The sequence below is a fragment of the Panthera uncia genome, assembly GCF_023721935.1.
Source record: "Panthera uncia isolate 11264 chromosome E2 unlocalized genomic scaffold, Puncia_PCG_1.0 HiC_scaffold_20, whole genome shotgun sequence".
Classification (NCBI taxonomy): Eukaryota; Metazoa; Chordata; class Mammalia; order Carnivora; family Felidae; genus Panthera; species Panthera uncia.
Window position 1 is genome coordinate 21,576,360 of NW_026057589.1, and position 20,888 is coordinate 21,597,247.

Sequence of the window (20,888 nt, forward strand, 5' to 3'; positions counted from 1 at the left end):
TGGCGGCTCAGAGCGACGCAGCAAGGCCCGGGGGGCTGCACCATGGCGGGTCACAGTCCGGGCTCATTCTGCCCCCGCTGGCAGGGGGCTCGTGGGTCTTGGGCACCCGCTGACCCCAAGACAGGAGCGGGCCACCCAGCAGCTCGGGCTAAACACAACATGATTCAATGACCGCGGCCGTCCAGGGCCCCGAACGCACCTGCCCCGGGGTGGAATCCTGGGGCTCCCCTGCCTCCCCGCCCAGGCGGACGCGATTCCAGCCTTTTCTTTGTGAGCTGCCTGGGGTGACTGGCCGCCTTTGCCTGAAGCTAACAGAGCACACAAGTGGGAGGAGGGGAGGGGAGGGGTGGGGGGAGGAGGGGAGGGGTGGGGGAGGAGGGTACCCGAGCAACAGCAGTGACCGGAGCCACTTATGTGGTGGGAGCCAGCAGGTGGGGAGGCTGGCGTAGGTCATGGCCACAGGTCATGACACGGTCGAGTCTGAGGTGCTGGACATGACTGCTCGGAGCACGAGGCCGGGGTGGGGGGTGTCTGCCCTCAGGATGGATGGGGGAGGGTCCTGTTACTGCCGGAGGGGGTAGCGCACCCCCACCCCAGCCCCGAGCCCCCTGGAAGGACGGGGTGGTCCTGTGGAGCTGCACGGACATCCGTCCCTCCCGGGACGGGAAGTCCTGGTCCTCGGCTCCCGGGTCCTCGCCCCTCACCTCTGGGCTCTCTGCGACCAAAGCCGAGACGTGGGGAAGGGAGCCTCAGGGTGGCACCGTGCACTCTGACCCCCATCTTCTTTTCACCTTTTTGCAGACTTGTTGCTTTTAACCGCACTGGCTTCATCGGTGTTCATTTTGTCAGAGCTGCTCAAACTATGCGAAAAGTTCTGTTCCAGAGCCGAGAAAGCCCAGGTTCACCAGGAAGATGCATAGCGGCCCCCGCCTGCGTCCAACCCCTCAATAATCTATATTTTTATGTGACTGTGGCCCTCCCCCAGGCCCCCTCCCGAGGCACGCTTTTAGGACGCCGTGCGGTAGGTCCCTCACCTGATCTGCTTCTTGGGAAACCGGCAGGAAGCCTGGGCCCGGGCCCGCGTCCACCCCAACCTTTCCGGCTGAGCTCTGGAGACTGCACGGCAACACCTTGCTATTTATTAAATCACAGTGATTTTTCTTAACCACGTCTGCCCACGTATTTGTGCCACAGCAGCTCCCGCACGAGGAAGAGGCCTCGTGTCCTCGACCGTAAAGTGGGGGGCTTTGTACCCTTTTGTTAAGGGCTCTGCAGGCGCCTGGTAAGTGGTTTTCCTACGGGTGGCCCCGGGGGGATCCCCACACAGCCGTTCGTTCACGACCCACGCATCTGGGGCGAGAGAGAGTCACGCCCCGGTGGCCTCGGCGAAGGCCTGGCCTTTTCCCTCTGGAACCGGGACCGGGGTGCTTGCCAGCCCCCTGAGCGTGAGCCCCCGGGGCTGGTCTTATGACAGGCCTGTCCGCCCAGCTCCAAGATGGCAGAGCCCACAGGGGGCAGGAACCGGCCACGCAGACCCAGCCGTGGAGCCCCAGCTTTCGTGAAATGAGGCCACGGCTGTAACCCCGCCCCCCAGTTATTAGCCTTTTCCAGAAAAACCCAACCAACAGGAGGGGGAGGGAATAGAGACTTGTTTTAACAAAGTGACCCACGCGACTGTCAGGCTGGCCCGTCCCCTGTGTTCGGGGAGGCGGGGTCTCCCGGGCAGCTCCAGGCAGAGACGGGCTCCCCTCCTCCTCCGGGATCCCAGGCCCTTCTCTTAAGCCTTTAAGGGACTGGATGAGGCTCACCCGCCCTCTGAAGGCAACCCGCTCTCTTCAAAGTTTACCGATATAAATGTTAATCACCCCCGAGAAACAGAGCTCACAGGAACATCTAGACTACTGTTTGGCCCCACGGCCGGGCGAAATTGACCCACAAAATAACCCTCACACCAGCCACGGTGGCTGTGAGGCCGGCCGTCTGGGCCAGGCCAGGGTGAGGGAGGTCAGAGTGGACCCCTGCAGCTGCCAGGCAGAGTTCCGATTCCTTGGAAGTAGGATTTACGGCCTGGGTTGCACTGTCCTCTGCAGCCCCCACACGTGACCCCACAGCTAAATGGGGACACGCACATGTGCCGGGCCCGCAGAAACATGATCGAGAGGGCTGCCTGGAGGGGGAGGCCACTCGCACAAGGATGGTACCTGCCCAGCAGCTGCCAACCCTTGATGACCCCTCAGAGAGACAGGCCGACACCTGCCCCGCGCACAAGCCTGTGCACAGCTCGACTCTGAGTCAGGACGCATCCAAGCAACGTGCTTCCCCTTAAAAAATAATCAAGACCCACCCCGGCCGACCGATACTTAGACTACGACATCAGAAAGTACCCTTCACCCCTATTTCTACCGTCCACGATAGCCCGAGGTAGATTGCAAATTAAGAGATGAAATAAACAAGTGCTAAGGCGAAACAACTAAAAACTAGACACAACGCCAACCATCAAGTCCAACGAATACGTCAGACTATACAGGCATCTTTTCATCAAAATACAGAAGACTTAGCCGGATTTCCACTTGTAAAACACCCACCCATCAACAGCAAAGGGACATTCACCAAAACACACAGAGGAAAGAGCAGAGATCAGTGAAGTCAAGGACGCGGATAGAAATCAAAAGCTCGTTCTTTGAAAATACCAATAAGATCGCCAGTCTTGCTAAAGGTTTACCAAAGGGAGACACACATGACCTCTGTTAGGAACGGAGGGGGTCTATCATGAGAGCCCCCTCCAGTGAATTCACAAGTTAGAGGAAATGAACCAGTTCCTTGAAAACCACAAGCTACTAACACGCACTGAAAAGGCAGGAACCCGAGTAATCCTAGAACGTGTGAGGACAGGGATGTAGTTAAAACCGATCCCCCGGGGCGCCTGGGTGGCGCAGTAGGTTGAGCGTCCGAATTCAGCCAGGTCACGATCTCGCGGTCCGTGAGTTCGAGCCCCGCGTCAGGCTCTGGGCTGATGGCTCGGAGCCTGGAGCCTGTTTCCGATTCTGTGTCTCCCTCTCTCTCTGCCCCTCCCCCGTTCATGCTCTGTCTCTCTCTGTCCCAAAAATAAATTTAAAAAAATGTTGAAAAAAAAAAAAAATTAAAAAAAACCGATCCCCCAAAAAAGAAACCTTGTGACTTCTGACACCAATCCAGAAGCAAGTTAATGAAGAAAAGATGGTCATTTCAGCTAATGGTGTGGGGACAGACATCTGCGGCCGAGAAAAGCCACCCTCGACTCAGACCTCACGCCCGCCACACAAATGAACTCAACATGAGCCACAGGCCAAAACAGAAAAACGGGGCAGAAGAATCCTTGGGATCCCGGGTTAGGCAGAGTTCTTAGACATGACCCCACAAGACCATCCCTAAAAGGTAAGAAAATTTGAGAAAATACCCTGTAGGGGAATTACTGGATCACACAGTAATTCTGTTTTTAACTTTGTGAGGAACCAAAGAGAACAAAAATGCTCATTCAAGAAGATATATGCAACCCTATGTTTACTGCAGCATTATTTACAATAGCTGAGATACGAATCAGCCCCGATGTCCTTTGGTCGATGAATGGATCAAGATGTGGGGTACACACACACACACACACACACACACACACACACTGGAAGAGTACTCAGCCATAAAAAGAATGAAATCTTGCCATTTGCAGCAACACGGGTGCCTAGAGAGTATAACGCTAAGTGAAATAAGTCAGACAAAGACACGTGTCCTATGATTTCACGCCTAAGTGCAGTCAAAACCAAACAAACGAACGAACAAAGAACGAAAGAGACAAACCAAAAGTCAGGCTCTTAACTCCAGAGAACAAACTGATGTCACCGGAGGGAGGGGAGGGCGGGGAAATGGGTGAAACAGGTGAAGGGGATTATGGGTAAGGACTTACCATGAGACACACGGGGTGACGTACAGAAGGGCTGAGTCACTGTCTTGTACACCTGCAACTAACATCACTCTGCAATCCAACTATACTGGAATTAAAAAAAAAAATTTAGGTACAGACCTTAAAGAACTCCAAGAAATATAGAGAATTGTTGAATCATTGTGCTGTATACCTGCAACTAACCTAACATGGTAAATGAGGCTTGAATTTAAAAAAAAAAAAAGTTGTTTTAATCCAGGAAAAAAAACTAACTGGATTCCACCAAAAGTGAAAGCATTTTTCCCATGAAAGTCACTAGTGGAGAGAATTTAAAAAAAAAAAAAAAAAAAGACTGGAAAATACGTATTTTCAAATCACAAACCCAACAATCGACTCTGATCCAAAATTAAAAAAAAAAAAAATTTAAATTTAACAAAAAAAAACAGAAAAAGGGCACAAGCTCTTAAGAGGGCATAGAGGCAGTAAACACACCTCTCCGAACGGCTAAAAACATGCCCAGGACGCTGAGGGCGCAAGGATGTGGGACAACCGGTGCCCGGACGTGTCGCAGGGCGGGGAGGTACCACAGCCGCTCTGGAGAACAGGCTGATGGCGTCCCATCTGGTCAAACACACGCTTAGCCTGTGACCCAGCCTCGCCACTCTAGGCACAGACCCTCGTGCCCACGGCAGCGTCACTCGTAAGAGCCGCATCTTACAACCACCCACGCCTCCTTCGGCCGACGAGCGGCCCCCCCACAGTGGAGGGCTCAGGAGCGTCCACGTCGCATCCTGGGTGGGTCCCCTGGGTATCACGCCGAGTGGCAGAAACCCGTCTTACTGGTGACGTATGGTACGGTTCCATTTACCTAACATCCTCGAAGTGACAATTAAGGTGACAGAGTGGATGACAGGCTGTCAGGCGTCAGCGTTAGGAGGGCGGGACTGGAAGAGGGGGAGCAGGAAGGAGTTTGGGAGGCAAATGGGACAGTTCTGGATCCTGACTGTAGCGAGGGTCACGTCAATCTCTACACGTGATCAAGTTTCCCAGGACTGATGGCAGGGGTCCCCAAGACCACCATCGGGCTCAGTGAGGTCGACCAGAAACTCTGTTCTTGGAACACTGCCGGTCCACCCCGTGGCTGGCGCTGATGTGTATCCTCCCCCGTAACAAGCCTGACCAACAGTCCAACAGGTTTCGGTGAGTTCTGTCTCTTCAGCGAACTGTCCAACCTGAGGGCGGCTTGGGGGGCCCTCGGACCGCGTAGTGGGTGTCGGGAGGCTTGGGCAGACTTTGCCATCTGGAAGACTGTGCCCCTAGCCTTGAGTGTGCCTGAAAGCAGGGGCTTTGGAAAAACTGGCGGCATTCGAATAAGGTCTATGCATCGTTGCTAATGTCGTGCCGATGCCAGCGTCCTGCTTGGGTGGCTGTGCTCTGATTAGGGAAGATGTTTTCATTAGGCGAAGCTGGGAGAGGAGCGCCCAGGAACTCTCAGCACCAGTTTTGCAGCCTCTAGGTCGATTCAAGTTACGTCAAAATAAAGTTTATAAGAAAAAAAAGACTCCGAAAAATCAAGCTAAAATATACCAGGCAAACTCCAAGCAACACACACAGCGGCGTGACATCATTAACGGCAGGCAAGATTAAGATCGAGGCCAAAAGCATGAGGGAAGGCAGGGCAGGGAATTCAACGAGATATATTCACCACTGAAAATCCAACGGGCACACGGCAACTCGACATCCACACTCACAGGGCGCCCTACGGCAAATGTAGGAAGACACACAGGGAATTCATTCAGGGACTCTACCTGGTCACAGCAAAGGGCACAACTAAAACCACAATCCCAAGTAGACAGGACATAGGTGACTCCCCTAATTACTATTTATTAAAACTGAAAGTGAACAGCCCCATTTGTAGGAGAATTCTCCAGCCCACAAAAAATTTTAAACTCTTGGCTCCAAGTGGAAAGCTCTGAGTATGGGGGCGCCTGGGGGGGTGCTCAGTCGGTTGAGCCTCCGACTTCGGCTCAGGTCACAATCTCACGGTTCGTGAGTTCGAGCCCCGCGTCGGGCCCTGTGCTGACGGCTCGGAGCCTGGAGCCTGCTTCGGATGCTGCGTCTCCCTCTGTCTGCCCCTCCCCTGTGTGTGTCTCTCTCTAAGAGAAATAAAGATTTAACAAAATCTAGAAGCCAACCACGAACACAGAACACATCTATCAGAGTCTATACAGTATTACCAAAGAAGGCGGAGCTCAAAGAGAAAAGTGATACCTCTATATACGCATTTACTTCCATTCTTCATGTAGGAACTTAACAATCAACTCAAATTGGAAAAAGAAACAAACAGCAGGAGATACTATAAAAGCAAAATTAATTTAAAAGAAAAACAGAATTGCTACAACATAATGTAGGAAAAATGGAAGTAAAAAGCCACAGCTCAAAAGATTTCACGTAACTGGTCAAACGTATGTAAGTTAACTTGAAAACTTGCATAAGATGAAAAACTTACCAGGATATAAAAAATTGTCAGAATGGATTTTATTCTTAACCGACTGAGCCCCCCAGACGCCCCAGACTAACCTATTTGAACACACAAGTACTGAACCCAGTCCAACTGAATTCACACATTCGAGGCTTGGCAGTTTAAATACAAACCAGCTTGGGGCACCTGGGTGGCTTAGTCGGTTGAGTGTCCGACTTCAGCTCAGGTCACGATCTCACGGTCCCTGAGTTCGAGCCCCGCGTCGGGCTCTGGGCTGATGGCCCAGAGCCTGGAGCCTGCTTTCGATTCTGTGTCTCCCTCTCTCTCTGCCCCTCCCCTGCTCATGCTCTGTCTCTCTCTGTCTCAAAAATAAATAAAAACATTAAAAAAATTAAAGAAAAAATAAATACAAACACTGCTCAGCAGCTGGAGCCCTACTGATTTGGGTTCCTTATTTAAGAGGGAAAACCTTTTTATAACATTCCCCATCTAGACGGAAACTTTTAATGTAAATACAGATGGATCCTTCCTTTACGTGGAAATGTATCTGAAAAGCACCCTGCTTCACGGTAAAAGACCAGGTGCATTTCCATCAAAGTCAGGAATGGTGAGGGCCTATCACTGCTATTGAAGTTCTTAAAGAATTTGCTGATACAATTAAAAGAATAAAAGGCCTAGAAAGTGCAGAGTAGGGAAATTATCCTCATTTCCAGGTACACAATCGTTAACAATTGCATTCAACACACTGTATGTACCTACCTCGCAAACTTGCACAGACTCCTGTATCCGTCAGATCTCAATAAGGCTGGACGGAAAAAGAAGAAATCACAGGGGCCAAAACACTAACCCTGGGGACTCCTTACAAAGGCCCACTCTCAGGTCCCTCCCCAGCCCTGCCATCTGCACCTCAGGAGGCTTTCTAGAGAATTCTGAGGCCCAAGGTTCAAAACCCCCAGACCAAAGAATTCAGCAAGGTAGCTGGGGTACAAAACTAGGTAGAAAGATCAAGGGCTTTCCTATGTTTAAACAATCCTCAGGAGGAAAAAAAAAAATCCATATACAGTGCCGATCCCAACGACAAAATCTACATCGCAAACTTCGATGTTCCCATCCTCGGGGACAGGAGGAAGCCACATCCGCCAGATGTCTGCCCTGCCTGTGCCAATCTACGTTCGATGCGGTCTCCAACATGCAACCATCAAACTTTTTAGAAGGGTTACCAGCCGTCGGAGAAAATCAACAGGCAGGCATAGGGAGGAACATTCCAAAAGAAACCCGGAAGTCATCGGGGAACAGCTCTGGCATTTTTTATCACAAAACACCACGACTTAAAGCATGAGGTAGAGACTCAAGTTCAAAGAGACACTCAGGTGATGAGAGAGACAGTAGAACTTCTAAGTCAGTGGGAGAGAAATGTACCACTTAATATAAAAGATACTGGAATTTATTTTGGGACAAGATAGAGGTACAGTTGAAAATACGTTTTGAATGGGGGCGCCTGGGTGGCTCAGTCGGTTAAGCATCCGGCTCTGGCTCAGGTCACGATCTCGTGGTCTGTGGGTTCGAGCCCCGCGTCGGGCTCTGGGCTGATGGCTGGGAGCCTGGAGCCCGTGTCGGAGTCTGTGTCTCCCTCTCTCTCTGCCCCTCCCCTGCTCACGCTCTCCCTCTGTCTCAAAAATAAATAACACATTAAAAAAAAAAAAAAAACTTTAAATACGTTTTGAATGGATCAAAAATTTAGAAGGAAAAATGCAAAGCAGAGGGACAGCAGCAGAAAACAGGATTTTTTTTTTTTTAAATCACAGAGTGGGCAAAAAACTTTCCAAGCATACCACTAATCTCAGAAGCCGTCAGAGGAAACGCTGGCCAAATGGGACAAAATGCGAAATTCACATATAGAAAAATCAAGTCCGACAAACTGGAGAAAAATACTTGGCATGCAAGTCACCAGCTACTTTGCTTCGTTCCAAAAAGCACTCTTGCACATCATTCAGAAGAAAACCGACACCCTAGGACACCAGGAGGGCAGGACACAGACGGCTTTTGAAAAAATAAAGCTGAGACGTGATCAGGTCCACGAAAACGAAGTTTTAACACAGTGTCCACACCAACGCAGCAAACAGGTGCTCCCGTACGGCAGGGCTATAAAACCTCAAAAGAGGTTGGCTCATGTGTCAGCCTCTAAAGAGGCATTTTTTGGATCCAACCATTCAACTTCTAACAGTTTCTTCTTCCCGACAAAAATCACAGATGGGGAGACTCAAGTGATCTCCACCAAAAAAAATTAAGTGCGGGGGACACACCGTCATGGAAAACACAGTTACGCCGGGTGTGCAAGGAGTCCCCTCGTGGTTTTCTCATGAGTGGCTCTGCCTCCCGGGGAGGAAAAGAGCTGGACGGAGATGTAAGCCTGCGTGTTTCAAGCTTCCTTACCGTGTACACCTCCGGCCATTTTTTTAAGTAAAGGAAATGCGGTGGGGAAAAAGCTAACAGTAGCCATGGTCGCACCACAAACGACATGCTTTTGCCTCCTCCTTCGAGCACCTTCTGGGGCCCTCATTGGTCTTCACTCAAGGGGAAACCACGGGTCCCCAATTCTTATTCCTGTTGCACCAAGGAACCAACTCTTCATTCGTTAAAACCACATGCTTCCCAGGCCCGGTGGCGCGTGTGCAGAGAGCAGGTCTGTGTGCAGAGAGCCTCGCACCAAAAGAGGTCACCGGAAGGGTGAACGCCCTCCCCACCCCCGACCCCAGGCTGCCGAGCGCCCGGAGGCGCCCGCCCTTCCTCGTGTGAGGGTGCCGTCTTGGGAGACAGACCCTGGGCTGTAATCTGAACTCTGATGAGAATGAGCACAAGGAAGGAAAGCGGGCCGACCAAGTCTGACCCTCTCTGACAGCCATAAACAGAGGCAGCAGTGAAGGTATTTAAGGTACAGATACCAACAGACCTGTTATTAGTGAGGCATGGAGTTGCACTGACAAGAAAAAATGTTTTTTATATTTGTTCCTTTTTGAGAGAGACAGAGCGTGAGTAGGGGAGGGGCAGAGAGGGGGAGACACAGAATCGGAAGCAGGCTCCAGGCTCCGAGCTGTCGGCACAGAGCCCGACGCAGGGCTCGAACCCACGAACCTTGACATGGTGACCTGGGCTGAAGTCGGACGCCCGACCGACTGAGCCACCCAGGCGCCCCTAGTTTCCTTTCCGTGAAAGCAAATTCCTCAACAAACTGAAGGTGCAGGACCTACCTAACTCTTTGGATTTACGGTAACAAATAGAACTTACTACAGAGAGATCTGAGGATCCTAATGTCCTGTGCCTGGGATCCCAGCAGCTGAGGACAGCACACAACGTACCAGAGAAGCTTATTAAAAGCCGGCTTTTTTAAGCAGAATCAGCAGTGACTAAGTCTGTGTCAGACTTAGTCTGACAGCAGAGCGCTGTCCCTCTGCGCGCTGGCCGGACACGCGCGTGCCTTCTGGAAGCTAGGTTGCAAGGCCCTCTGCTCGGCCGGGGGGTAACTGCCGAGTGTAAAGTTGGAGGAGCCTCCTGGCAGCAAAAGCAGAAGCTGAAAAATGCCCACAGCTCACTTGACGACGGCTTAGAATCCGGCGATGTCGATCATAAGGGGTCACGTTCTTCGTCAGATCTGCAGAAGGTGAAAAGCCTACGGCGAGAGAGGCGAAGAAGAGATACATGTTCTGGAGACGAGCACACAGCTCTTTGGGGAAGGACTTCTCAGTGAGGCTAGTTTCCTCCAGCCCGTCTCAGACACCGACCTAGATCCCAGTTAGCGGCCGGGGTCACTCGAGTTGGTTCAGAGTGAGTCCCTGCTATCGAATGGCCCGTCACCCCCCCTCTGGGAGCCGCTCTGGGCCAGGGGGCGACACCGAGGAGGCAGTGCCAGGGTCAGGAACCTGGGTCAGTACTTCCCAGTGACTCACCACCAGTTTATGCGACGGGACGTGGCGGGGCTTCCGCCCTGCCCACGTTTAAATCGGTGACAGAACCACACCTCGGCAGTGATCCGTAGATCATGGCACAGGCTCCTTTAAAACCAGCTGAGAAGGGCGGATGTGGAACCCGGTTGCAAACCACTGAGGACCCGTCGCACGGGGACACCTGCTCTCTCCCGAGTCTTTGGCTCTCCCTGCCCCCCCCCCCCCCCCGCCCTTTTCCCCCCCCCCCCCCCCCCCCCCCCCCCCCCCCGCCGCAGCACACTGTTTGTGCTGCTTTATCAACACAGAAATTTCATGTCAGGGGAAGCTGCTCCCCAAAAGCGCGGAGACCCACACCCCAATGCCTCTGCCCTTGACCAGCTGAAATGCAACATCAAGGCACGGTTTTGGCTGCAGGGTCCTGAGCAGAGGCCAAGCGCCCTCGGCACATGGAACCCGTCCTGCGCGGCAGGAAGGCACGTGCCCATCAAATGCCCACTCCAGCAGAGGCCTCGGCGTCTGTGTCCCCGGATTGCCTCGGCAAGAAACAACACAAGGACCAAGTTGCTGGCCCTCGGGACTTCTGGGAGAGGCACTGACCAATCCGTATACGGCAGCAAAGGAATTTTACTGCGTTCCGGGTGGTCCCGGACGTGACCAGCATGGCTCTGTGTTGAACTTGAGCACGTGCGACAGAGGGAGGGGTCTGTAGGCTGTGCCCTGCACAGGGCAGCCGGGATCCAGCTCTGGGGAGGCCCGAGCCCGGGGGGCTCCTCACTCATCCTCCGGGGCATCCTGGAGCCCTTGGCTGTGGCGAGGGCGCCCGATGATCTCCAGCAGCGCCTGGGCCTCAGGGTCCACAGCCAGGATGCTCCTGTTCCTCTGGGCCTTGGGAAGAAGGGAAGGGAGGTGAGCGTCTCCCCGACAGCCGGGGACAAGCAGGAACGTCCTGCTGACTTCAAGCTCATGACAGCAGGATCAGTATCCCACTGTTGGCCACAAGGAGAACACAGTGGGGGCTCTGGCGCTCTCAGTGAGGTGCCCCCCAGCCTGGGAACCATCGTTGGGGGTCATGAGGGGCAGAGGGCCCATCGCAGGACCCCGGAACGAGAAGGAACCCCAGAGCCCCCTCATCTTGCAGACGGGCTGTGCACCCGCCCGGGTTCCCACCTGGGGCAGGAACCTGTTCCAGAACCGGTTTCCTCTACCAAACCGCACGGAGCCCGACAGGACTCCGAGCTCTGCCCTTCACCCGCGGGCATCTCTCCGTCCAGCAGCAGCCGCTGGGAATGAGTTCCAGATAAACCGCCTCCAGATGCAGGAGCACAGGGGCGGCGCGCAGAGAGCGGACAGACAGCACACGGAGAGACGACAGGCGACATGCAGAGAGCAGAGACGCGGAGAGACAGGCGACACGCGGAGAGAGGAGAGATGGCCCACGGAGACACGACATGCGACAGGTGGAGAGGGGAGAGACATGACGCAGAGAGCAGAGACGCAGAGAGAGGAGAGACGGCCCGCGGAGACACGACACGCGGAGCGACGGCCCGCGCTCACCTGCTGCGAGCCCGGCGCCTCGCTCACTGCCCACACCTCCATCTTCTCAAACCGGAAGTCCTCCTGGGCGGACAGCTGAGGGCTGTGGTACGTGGTGCACTTGGGCTTGGCCTTGCTGTGTCCTTTCCCGAAATCGACATCAACCCACAGCCCAAAGTAATTGTGCTGTCCGCCCATGCCCTGCGGGGGGGGTGGGGGCCGAGCGTCAGCGCCTCCTCCGTCCGACGCCCCGCCCGCACCTGCCTTAAGCCCCAAACGGAGACCAGGCGGCTCAGAGGCTCAGAGGCGGATGCGGTTTTCCTCCGCCTTTTTTTAACTGCGAGACACACACACAGCGCGGCAATTTCAGCATCCCGGCACCCGTCCCAAGCCGCTAAGACGGTCATCGCGGCGCCTCCTCCTGGGGCCGCGCTGGCCGGGGGCACCAGTGACAGCAGAGCAGGCCCAAAACCGGAGGCCACGGCCCCGAGACCCCAACCGCGAAAGGAGGAGGTGAGAGGTCAGCACGGACCCCGAGGTTGGAAAATCCGCGTCCGGACCCCCGGACAGGTGCCTGGCTCGCTCAGACCGGGACACTGCCCGTCGCCTACCGGGTGCCCCCCCCCCCCCCCCAGTCACGCTCAGCCGGGGGACCGAACTGCCCGTCAGCCTCCCGGATGAGCTTCCCCGACGTCCCCACCACCTCCGCCCTCTGGCGCCCCTGGTGGCCGGCGACTGAAGTTGAGCGACAGACCACAGCAGGAGCTGCCGACTCTCAGGGCTGCGTCTCTCTCGGGCTGATTACTGAGGACCCACTGGGTGCTGCTCCGGAAACCACCCAACTGCCCTTTCCAGGGTCCTCAGGCGGCCCCGCGGGGGCCCTGCAGCAGCCTGGGAAGGAACACGGGGGCGTCTCCGTCGGGACAAGGTGGACCCGCGAGCACAGAGCTGGAGTTTCCCGAAAGCTGCTTTGTGTTAAGAAGCAGAGAAAAGAGACAGGCTGGGGAGCTGGCAGGGGACCCGTTTGTCACGCGAACCAAGCTGGCTCACAGGTACAGGTGGGGGCCCGTTGGTGGGCACCCGACCCAGCTCCCACTCCCCCCACCCACCCTTGGCCTTCACCCCCATCCTCTTCGTCCTGTGGCTGAGTCTCCGGCCGCAGCACAGAGCAGATAGTAGGTGTGTTCACCCTGACGGGAGCCCCGGTTTTGTGAGTCGCCCACTGACAACGCCCGATGGGTCCAGGGCAGGACCCAGGTCGGGGCGTGCCCCTCCCCCAGCTCATGGCCAGCCACAAAGGCCAAGGCCGGCCAGCTGACCCCGGGAAAACGAGCCGCGTCCACCGTTTGCACACCAGCCACTGACACACACCCCGACCGTGCAGGAGAGACTTCCGTCCCAGCTGTCACGCCAGCACGGAGACCTGCGCAGAATGAACACGGCCCACGCACGCGACCCAGTGCATACGGCTCCCCTGGCTCGCGGTGAGAGCATTGGCCTGGGCACATCAGGACTGGCCCTGCTGCAGGAAGGACAGCACCAAGGTGGCACGTCCCCTGCTCTCCTCAAGTCCTTACCAGGCCGTTTGGGATGGTCTGCTGCCCGTGATTCAGGTACATGTAGTGGTCGTTGTAGCCCGTGGAGGTATACACAGCCATGCGGGGGGAGGTGGAGAACAGGAAGCACCTGTCGTCCCCTGAAAGTGAGCAGGGTGTGGACAAGCAGGGTCACCAATGTGAGCTGGGCACCAGGACAAGCAGGGACTACAAACAAGCCACAGCTCACAAGGCAAACTCTGCACACGGGTCTTCCTGTGCCCATGGAGCTCACCGCACACTGGGACTGTGGCCACCAGGGGTCAGTGGGCAGGTCCCAGACCCCGCAGAGGCTGGGCCTTCTCACTGTCCCCCCACCAGCCCCCCACCTCCGGGCACCCAGAGGTGAGCTCAGGGCAGGGGGGGGAGGGTGGTGGTGAGCATACCAGTGGCTTGCTGGGGACACCTTCCAGCTCTCACCAAGGAAGACAGAAGGGGAATCGCCTGTTGCTCGCTCACCGAGTACACTCAAGTCAAAAGAGCAGTCTCCCCTTCACGCAGGAGCCTCGCCAGCACAGCCCCCTCCAGTGGGCACGTGACACTGAGTGGATGTGTCCCCAGCCTGAAGGAATGCGTCCTCCGGGGGGAGAAAGCCTGCAGGTGCACAGCAGCCCCCGGGGCACTTGCGGCCGGAAAGGGAACACACGGGCAGCCGCGACCCTCTGCCTCCCCTCCGGGCACGAGTGTGGACGTGTGTGTGCCCCTCAGGGAAGACGGCGGTCAACACTCTGGAAATGACCAGCATCCCAAGGCTCAGGGACTCCCTCCTGCCCGCAGCGATTTCCTCTCCACCAGCACCGTCAGCACCACGGACAGGGATGGAGGCCACGGAGGGGGGGGGGGTGCCCAGGGACCTCCCTGGGTGGGGACCAAACAAGGGATACTCCCCACAGTTGTGAGAACGCGGCCCTAAGGCCTGGCTCCCCGGGGACATCGTGAAGGCACCTGATATCAAATCACCTGTACAAGAAACTCAACAACCAGCTGCCAGTACTTTGGGGTCGGGCCGCTCGCGACGTGGGAAGGAGCAGTCCGGCAGCATGAATGCTGAGGGTGGATATGAAAGGGGGTTCGAGTCCCAGAGGGCTCTGCGGGGCGGGGTGGGGGGGGATACCTCAGCTGGCAGAGTCTGGGCAGGAAACCCTTGGGCCTCCAATCCAGAGAGATCCACGAGGAGAGGGGGGTGGACCCAAGGTCACGAGGGACATCCTGAACCAGAGGCAGCTGAGAGAAAGCACTTCCCGGAGGAGGGACCCCGTGCTGGGACAAGACATGGGCAGGCAGGGAACTGAGGGGCCCCTGGCCACACTGCGGGGTTTGTGAGCGCCGGGGTCAGAGGACAAGACAGATGAGCCTGGGGCCACACGACAGAGGGCTTTACTCCAGGTGAAAGACTCTGGCTTGAGTCCACGGGCTTATGTAGCCCCAGAAGGCCGGGGTGTTTTCGGGTCAATGAACTGCCTGGTCCCACCCTGCTGCCCCGGGTGCCCGTGCAAGCATCACTTTGTCCTGCAACCCCAAGGCTGGCTTTCCACCAACATTTCCTTGGTCCCAGACGCTAAGCGAGGCGACAGGCCCGCCAAGTGCACGTGGTCGGCGGCAGGCGGCCTCCTTTGAGGGCATCCGGGTGTGCTCTCGCGGGGAGGGCCGTGTCGGGAGGGCCACGTGGGGGCTCCCTCCCTAGGGGCAAAGGTCCAAGGTGTCATTATCAGCTGCAAAGCCGTCAAGCCACCAGAGAAGGCTCATCTAGGTCACGTCAGCGATACCCGCTACCCAAGGGACAGCCGTGGGTTCAGCACCTGCCACCACCCGCGGCGCTCACAGGCGGCCTTTCCGCGCAGCACCAGTTCGTGCGGTGCCGGGGAGCCCAGGCCGGGGAAGGCGAGCCCCCCGCCCAGCACCGGGGAGACCGTCTGCTCGGCCCAAAGCCGCCGGTCTGTCCACCGCACCACAGACACATAAGCAAAACGGAAGCGACTCGGCAGCTGCTACGACACATCAGGCCCGCAACGTCAAGCAGTGAGGGCAGCTCCTGCGCTGAACCTGACCTGCGTCTGGGACGCGAGGCTGCCCTCTGCCGGACCTCTGCCCTCACGTCTCGGAACAGCACAGACTGGGGTTGGAAAGTTGGGAGCTGGCGTTTTTCCACCCTTCTTACTGAAGACTAAGCCCATTTGGTAATAAAACATTAAAACCAGCGGAGACAGCCTGGAGTTAATGCCAAAGGGTCTGGGAGGGGCGGAAGTCCATGCGACTCATAGGCGTGTTCTTCCAAATGCTGAGGCCGAGCCCCCAACCGTGCGGACAGCACCTGTCACTCCCCCAAGGCCTTGAGCGGGGCCGGGAGGGGGGAGGATGCCCCATTCATTCCCCCAGACACGGTGACAAGGAGGGTGGGGACGAGAGGTGAGCTAACGCAACAGGGCTGAGACTGCGGCCCCCAGAAGGGTCGCTCAGCCGCCATCCGGGGGCTTGGAGGGTCCCCCACTCCCAGAGCTGGCGAGAGCGGCTCCCCGGGCCGACACTTTTGTGCAAACGGTGTGGTTGAGGCCGAGCACCTGCTTTCGTCCTGGGACTCTGGGATTTGGGCATGTGCCGGGCAGAGGGCGCTCACGTGACCGGCCCCCCGATAAAACCCGGGGCGCTGAGTCCCTACCGAGCAGCCCTGGTGGGCGGCACCTCACATGTGCTCTCACGCCTCATTGCTAGGGAACTGAGCGTGTCCCGTGTGACCCCGGGGGAGAGGGCTCTGGAAGCTGGCCCCTGTCCCTTTGCCGACCTTGCCCCGTGTCCTCTTGCCGTAATAAATCACGGCCACGAGGAGGACCGTAGCCTGAGACCTGCAGGTGCTCCGAGGGAGTCACTGACACGTGGGCAGTCTTGGGGGTCCCGGACACAGTGGAGAAGGGCTGGTGGCAGCAACTGGATTCAAGATCTAGGACATTCTGAAACCCAGAGAAAAGCAAATCCTAGAACAAACAGGAGCTCAGGGATTCAGCTCCTTCCACCGACCCAGTAATGGCAGCTGTGCCACCTGGACACGACGTCCCGGCCCGCAGAAGCTCGCGGAGTGGAGGAAGGTGTGCAGAGGTGTGCAGTATGACAGAGGATGCGCAGGAAGCACATGGCCCTCCCACGTTTGGGAAGGCTTCCTGGAGGAGGTGACCTTGCGCTGAGTCCCAACGAGGCCATGCCAACAGGTCGGGGGGAGAGGAAGAGAAGCGTGTGCCGAATCAGAGGATGGGAGGGTGCCGCTTGCAGGGGGTCCGGGGAGACTGCACACAAAGCACCAGGGACAGGCGCGGGTCAGGAGGCTGGAGAGAAGAGGCGACCTCCTGTGGGCAGCGTTCAGGGTCTCAGAGGAAGGGCAGCATGTCAGACGCGCTGGGACACGATGGATGGACCAGAAGGTGAGAGGGACACCAGGGGGCTGGTCAGGAGGCCCCCACAGAGTGGCATGGAGAGAAGGCTGGGGACGAACAGATGACCTAGTTCAGACACGCAGTCCCTGTCCCCAAGGGACTGCCTTTCCACCCCGTCTGTCACGTCTAAGGACCTGTTCAGGGCCAGTATTAACCATTTGGCTCCTGGGCGTGAGGATAGGGCTGCATCGGGTCTCCCAGAACCTCCAGGAAAGGCCCGTTTCACAGCCAAGGAGACCCTCCGGGGCCACACGCCGGGGCTCACGCAGGGACATCACTTCTGAGTGTGTGAGCAGCCTGCTGCCCAGGAGATGAATGGTCCTTTAAAAATGTTTATCAGAACACTTTTCTTTACGGAACCGGAAAAATTTCCTTAAGAGACCGCCGTCCAGTGCACGGAAAGTCACATCAAGAGCGTTCGAATTACAACGAAGTCACAAGACTGAAAAACCAGGGCAGAAGGGACAGACAGAAGCAGCAACGCAGACTCACGGGCTGGGGACGGGCTGTCCAGGAAGGGGGGCGGCCCGTGGAGGAGACACCCATCGGACAGGAGCAGCCCAAGCCCCCAGCCTCCCCGTGGCCCGGACCCGGCGCGGTTTATTAATGCCGGGCCACTGCCGCCGGGCCTGAATCCGGGGTCAGGATCCCTGTCCTCTCTGCCTTCCTCTGCTGCCAGAATCAAAGAAGAAACCCAGGAAGCACCAGACCACATGAGGCAGCATCTCCTTTCTCCTGACCACATCCAGAACCGCACTGGTAGGACACAGAAGAAAGCCCTGCTCACGCCCTGCTCGGCTCGGGGGTCCCCAGGCGGCAACCGCGAGGCCGGAAGTCTCAACAAACTCCGTGCTACTGCCTGCGGTTTTGGGGGACCAAATCTCACCTTGAAACTGAGGCTTGACCTCCCAGGAGCAGGACGCAAACCCACCGAACACGTGGCCATCACGGTCCTCGAGCAGCAGCACGCAGGGGCCCTGGTGGGTGATGCGCCCACAGAGCTGGGCGAAGCTGTGCCCGTGGAGCTCAGACGAGAAGAGCAGGTGCCAGCGGTGTCGCTGCTCCCTGGGCAGGTGGGCGTTGACGTAGATGACCGACGGCACGTCCAGGATGCTCTCAAACACCCTCTCCTGATCCACGTGACGCTCAGGGACCAGGGGGGCCAGATCGAGGGACAAGCGTGGGAGGAGAAAGCCTCTGTGGACGACCACGCTCAGGAACGTGGCCACGTGGGGGGCCCTGAACACCCAGTCCTCGATCACGGCTCGGTCACAGTCACGGTCCAGCTGCTGAGGCCCCGGAAGCTCCTCGCTGCCTAGGGGAGGGGGAGACACAACCAGTGGGGCCATCGCATCAACTGACATCCACGACCCCCATCAGAGCACCTGCCGTGACGCTCATTTGGACAGAGCTGGGCGGTTAGTGCAAAATGCGGCCCTGATTCCAAAGATTTGGTGTCCAAAAAGAAATGTAAGATACCCCGATCACCTTTATGGTGACCGCTGATGTCAGAGTATACTCTGGACACATGAAAAGTAACTCCCCTGTTTCTTTTTCCTCTTTCAACGTGGCTACTGGAAGATTTACAGTTTCACGTGTGGCTCGCCTCAGTGCCTGCATTCCATTTTTATTGGACGGCGGTGATCTTGACCATCTGACAGCCGCACCTTCTCTCCTCTGCAAGCTGTGCTTCAGAGGCCCAGGAGACAGCCAGGCCTCACCCGTGGGCCCAGCCCCGAAGCCCTCCAGCGGGTGTTCTGGAGACAGCCACACCAAAAGTCGCTCTCTGAGGGCCTCTACTCAACACAGCCAGTTGGCAGAGCTTTCCAAGCCTGATGTTCTCCAGGCAAGTCAGGGTAGTGGCTGGGTAACTTACTGGACACCCCCCACCCCAGTTTATCTGGGAAGAACGGGTTTCATGAACTCTGAATTATGCTTCACATCTATCTACAGTCCTGTTTTATATCTCTTATCCACGAAGAATGGAGGCGATATGGTGGTGGTAACAGAAGACAGACCACTGATATTTTATACGTGTTGTTCTTCTTCTATCCGAGTTCCAAATTCCACCACTTGGTTTTTGAAATATGACCTGTTTCCAAAATGCGTTTTAAAATCCAACTTTATAATAAAAGAATGCTTTTATAAAACAAATCTACTTTGCCAAGGGATTCATTTGCATGAATTGGGATTCATTCAAAGTAGACCAAACCAAAAAAGGTATTTTTAAATCCCAAGTGAATTCAAACACATATGGTTTCTCATCCAACGGGAATAGAATATACATGATTCTCAAGTGCACATGGCACATTCTCTGGAATAGTCCGCATATAAACTAGTGTGTAAAGCATGCCTCAGTGAATTTAAAAGGGCTGAAATCATACCAAGTACGTTCTTCAACCACAATGGAATGAAATTACAAATCAGTAACAGGAGGCGATTTGGGAAATCCACAAACATGTAGAAATCAAATAACACACATCTAAGCAAGCAAGAGACCAAACAAAGGAGGAATCAAAGAGAAGTTAGAAAATACCAAGAGGAAGGAACACACACACAACATGTACCGAAACTTATGGGATTCAGCTAAAGCAGTGCTTAGAAGGAAATGTATAGCTGTAAATGCCTATATTGAAAAAGAAGAGAGATCTCGAATCAATAACCTAAACTTCAACCTTAGGGAGCTAAAGAAAGTAGACCAAACGAAATCTGAAGCCCCGAGAAAGAAAGACTAGGATAGAGACAAAGGAAGGAAGAAACACACAGAGAAAACCAACTGTATCAAAAGTGGGCTCTCTGAAAACATCCACCAAAAACCGAGAGACCTTCAGCTGGACTGATCGAGAAAAATCAACAGCCTCAAATGACTGAGATCAGAAACGAAAGTGGGGACATCACTACTGACCTTGCAGAACAAGAGGAAACAGTAGAAACAATTATGTTAATTTCTGCCTGTTTGTGAATTTCCCAAATGCCTCTGGTTCATCCCATCGTGGTTGCAGAACATACTTTGTAGGATTTCAATCCTTTCAAATCTATCGAGGCACGTCTTACGGCCAGCCCAGAAGATAATCCAGAACAGAGCTGGAGGACTCATGTTTACGGATTTCAAAGCTTCACGACAAGGCTACAGTAACTGAGACCGCGGGGTACCAGTCTAGGCGCCAAGGCCTCAGTGGGCGAGCGCACGGGCCACTTGCCTCGGAGTTCCATCTCGGAGAAGAGCTGGGCGGCCAGCACCTGCACCCCGGGCGGGGGGCCCGGGCCCCTCTTCTGGGTCCAGCCTCTCAGCTCCTGTCTGTAGTTTAGCACGTGCACTACAGAGCCAACCAGATCCTCCGTGAACTGCAAGACCACAGTTTTACCATGAGTAACATTTCCACCCTGACCCATGACCTACGTCCTATCAGCACAGGGAAGGGCGTTTATCTTTTCAATGCCGACCATCATGGGCCACAGGGTGGGACGAGATCACACAAAGGGCATTCACGCTCCAGCTCACCAAGGCCTCTGTCCAGGGTCCTGACCTCACCAGGGTCCCCCCCCAGGGGGACATCTCCCTGTGTCCCACCCTCATCCTAAGCCCCCAGGTGAGGATACAAAACCTCCAAAAGGGTCTCGCGGCCTCGCTACCTCCTGGACTTCTCTCGCTTTCATGGGACCTTCTGTGGCAAAAATCATTTTCATGATCACAAGACTCTTCTCCTCGGAGCTTCCCTTTAGCAAGTGGGACATGAACATTGTGAACTGCTCCCGGGAGACGCTCTCGCTGGGCCCCTTCGCCTTCCCCGGCAGGTCGAGGCTCCGCATGCCATCGTACAGTCTTGTGACCATCTCCGGGGGAAGGGCTTCCCCTAGGTGGCTCTGTTGGGGACAAACCGGAGAGAAGGCTACATGGGGCCAAGCTAAGTGTGGCGGGATCGCAGGAAAAGAACCAGGGACCAAGAGCACCCACTGCTGCTCCCGGATGAGTGCTCCAGCACTCAACCTTGCTAACTCCAT

At 55.8% G+C, this 20,888-nt stretch overlaps 2 protein-coding genes and 1 long non-coding RNA gene across 7 annotated transcripts in view; 1 reads left to right on the plus strand and 2 right to left on the minus strand.

Moving 5' to 3' along the window:
• Positions 1-920, plus strand: part of ATP2C2 (ATPase secretory pathway Ca2+ transporting 2) — a 61,922-nt gene extending 61,002 nt beyond the window's left edge. Inside the window, exon 27 of the mRNA XM_049622719.1 lies at positions 802-920. Coding sequence (XP_049478676.1) covers positions 802-920 — 119 coding nt within the window. The remainder of the gene's footprint in view (positions 1-801) is intronic.
• On the minus strand, positions 364-10,562 carry LOC125916484 (uncharacterized). 2 transcript variants are annotated; one of them, XR_007455932.1, is made up of 3 exons: positions 3,938-10,562; positions 792-1,134; positions 364-531 (listed from the first exon to the last, which is right to left on the minus strand). It is a non-coding gene; the product is annotated as an uncharacterized LOC125916484 (long non-coding RNA). The 2 variants fall into 2 exon arrangements; XR_007455931.1 differs by having other exon boundaries at positions 705-1,134.
• Positions 10,563-10,613: 51 nt separating this feature from the next.
• MEAK7 (MTOR associated protein, eak-7 homolog) overlaps positions 10,614-20,888 on the minus strand; it is a 73,193-nt gene continuing 62,918 nt past the window's right edge. For 3 of the 4 annotated variants that reach the window (XM_049622715.1, XM_049622716.1, XM_049622714.1), the window contains 6 exons: positions 20,520-20,750; positions 20,083-20,231; positions 17,773-18,197; positions 13,447-13,565; positions 11,891-12,070; positions 10,614-11,221 (listed from right to left, as the gene is read on the minus strand). In XM_049622715.1, the coding sequence (XP_049478672.1) occupies positions 11,108-11,221; positions 11,891-12,070; positions 13,447-13,565; positions 17,773-18,197; positions 20,083-20,231; positions 20,520-20,750 (1,218 nt within the window). In that variant the 3' untranslated portion in view covers positions 10,614-11,107. The other variant, XM_049622717.1, reaches the window with a different exon arrangement.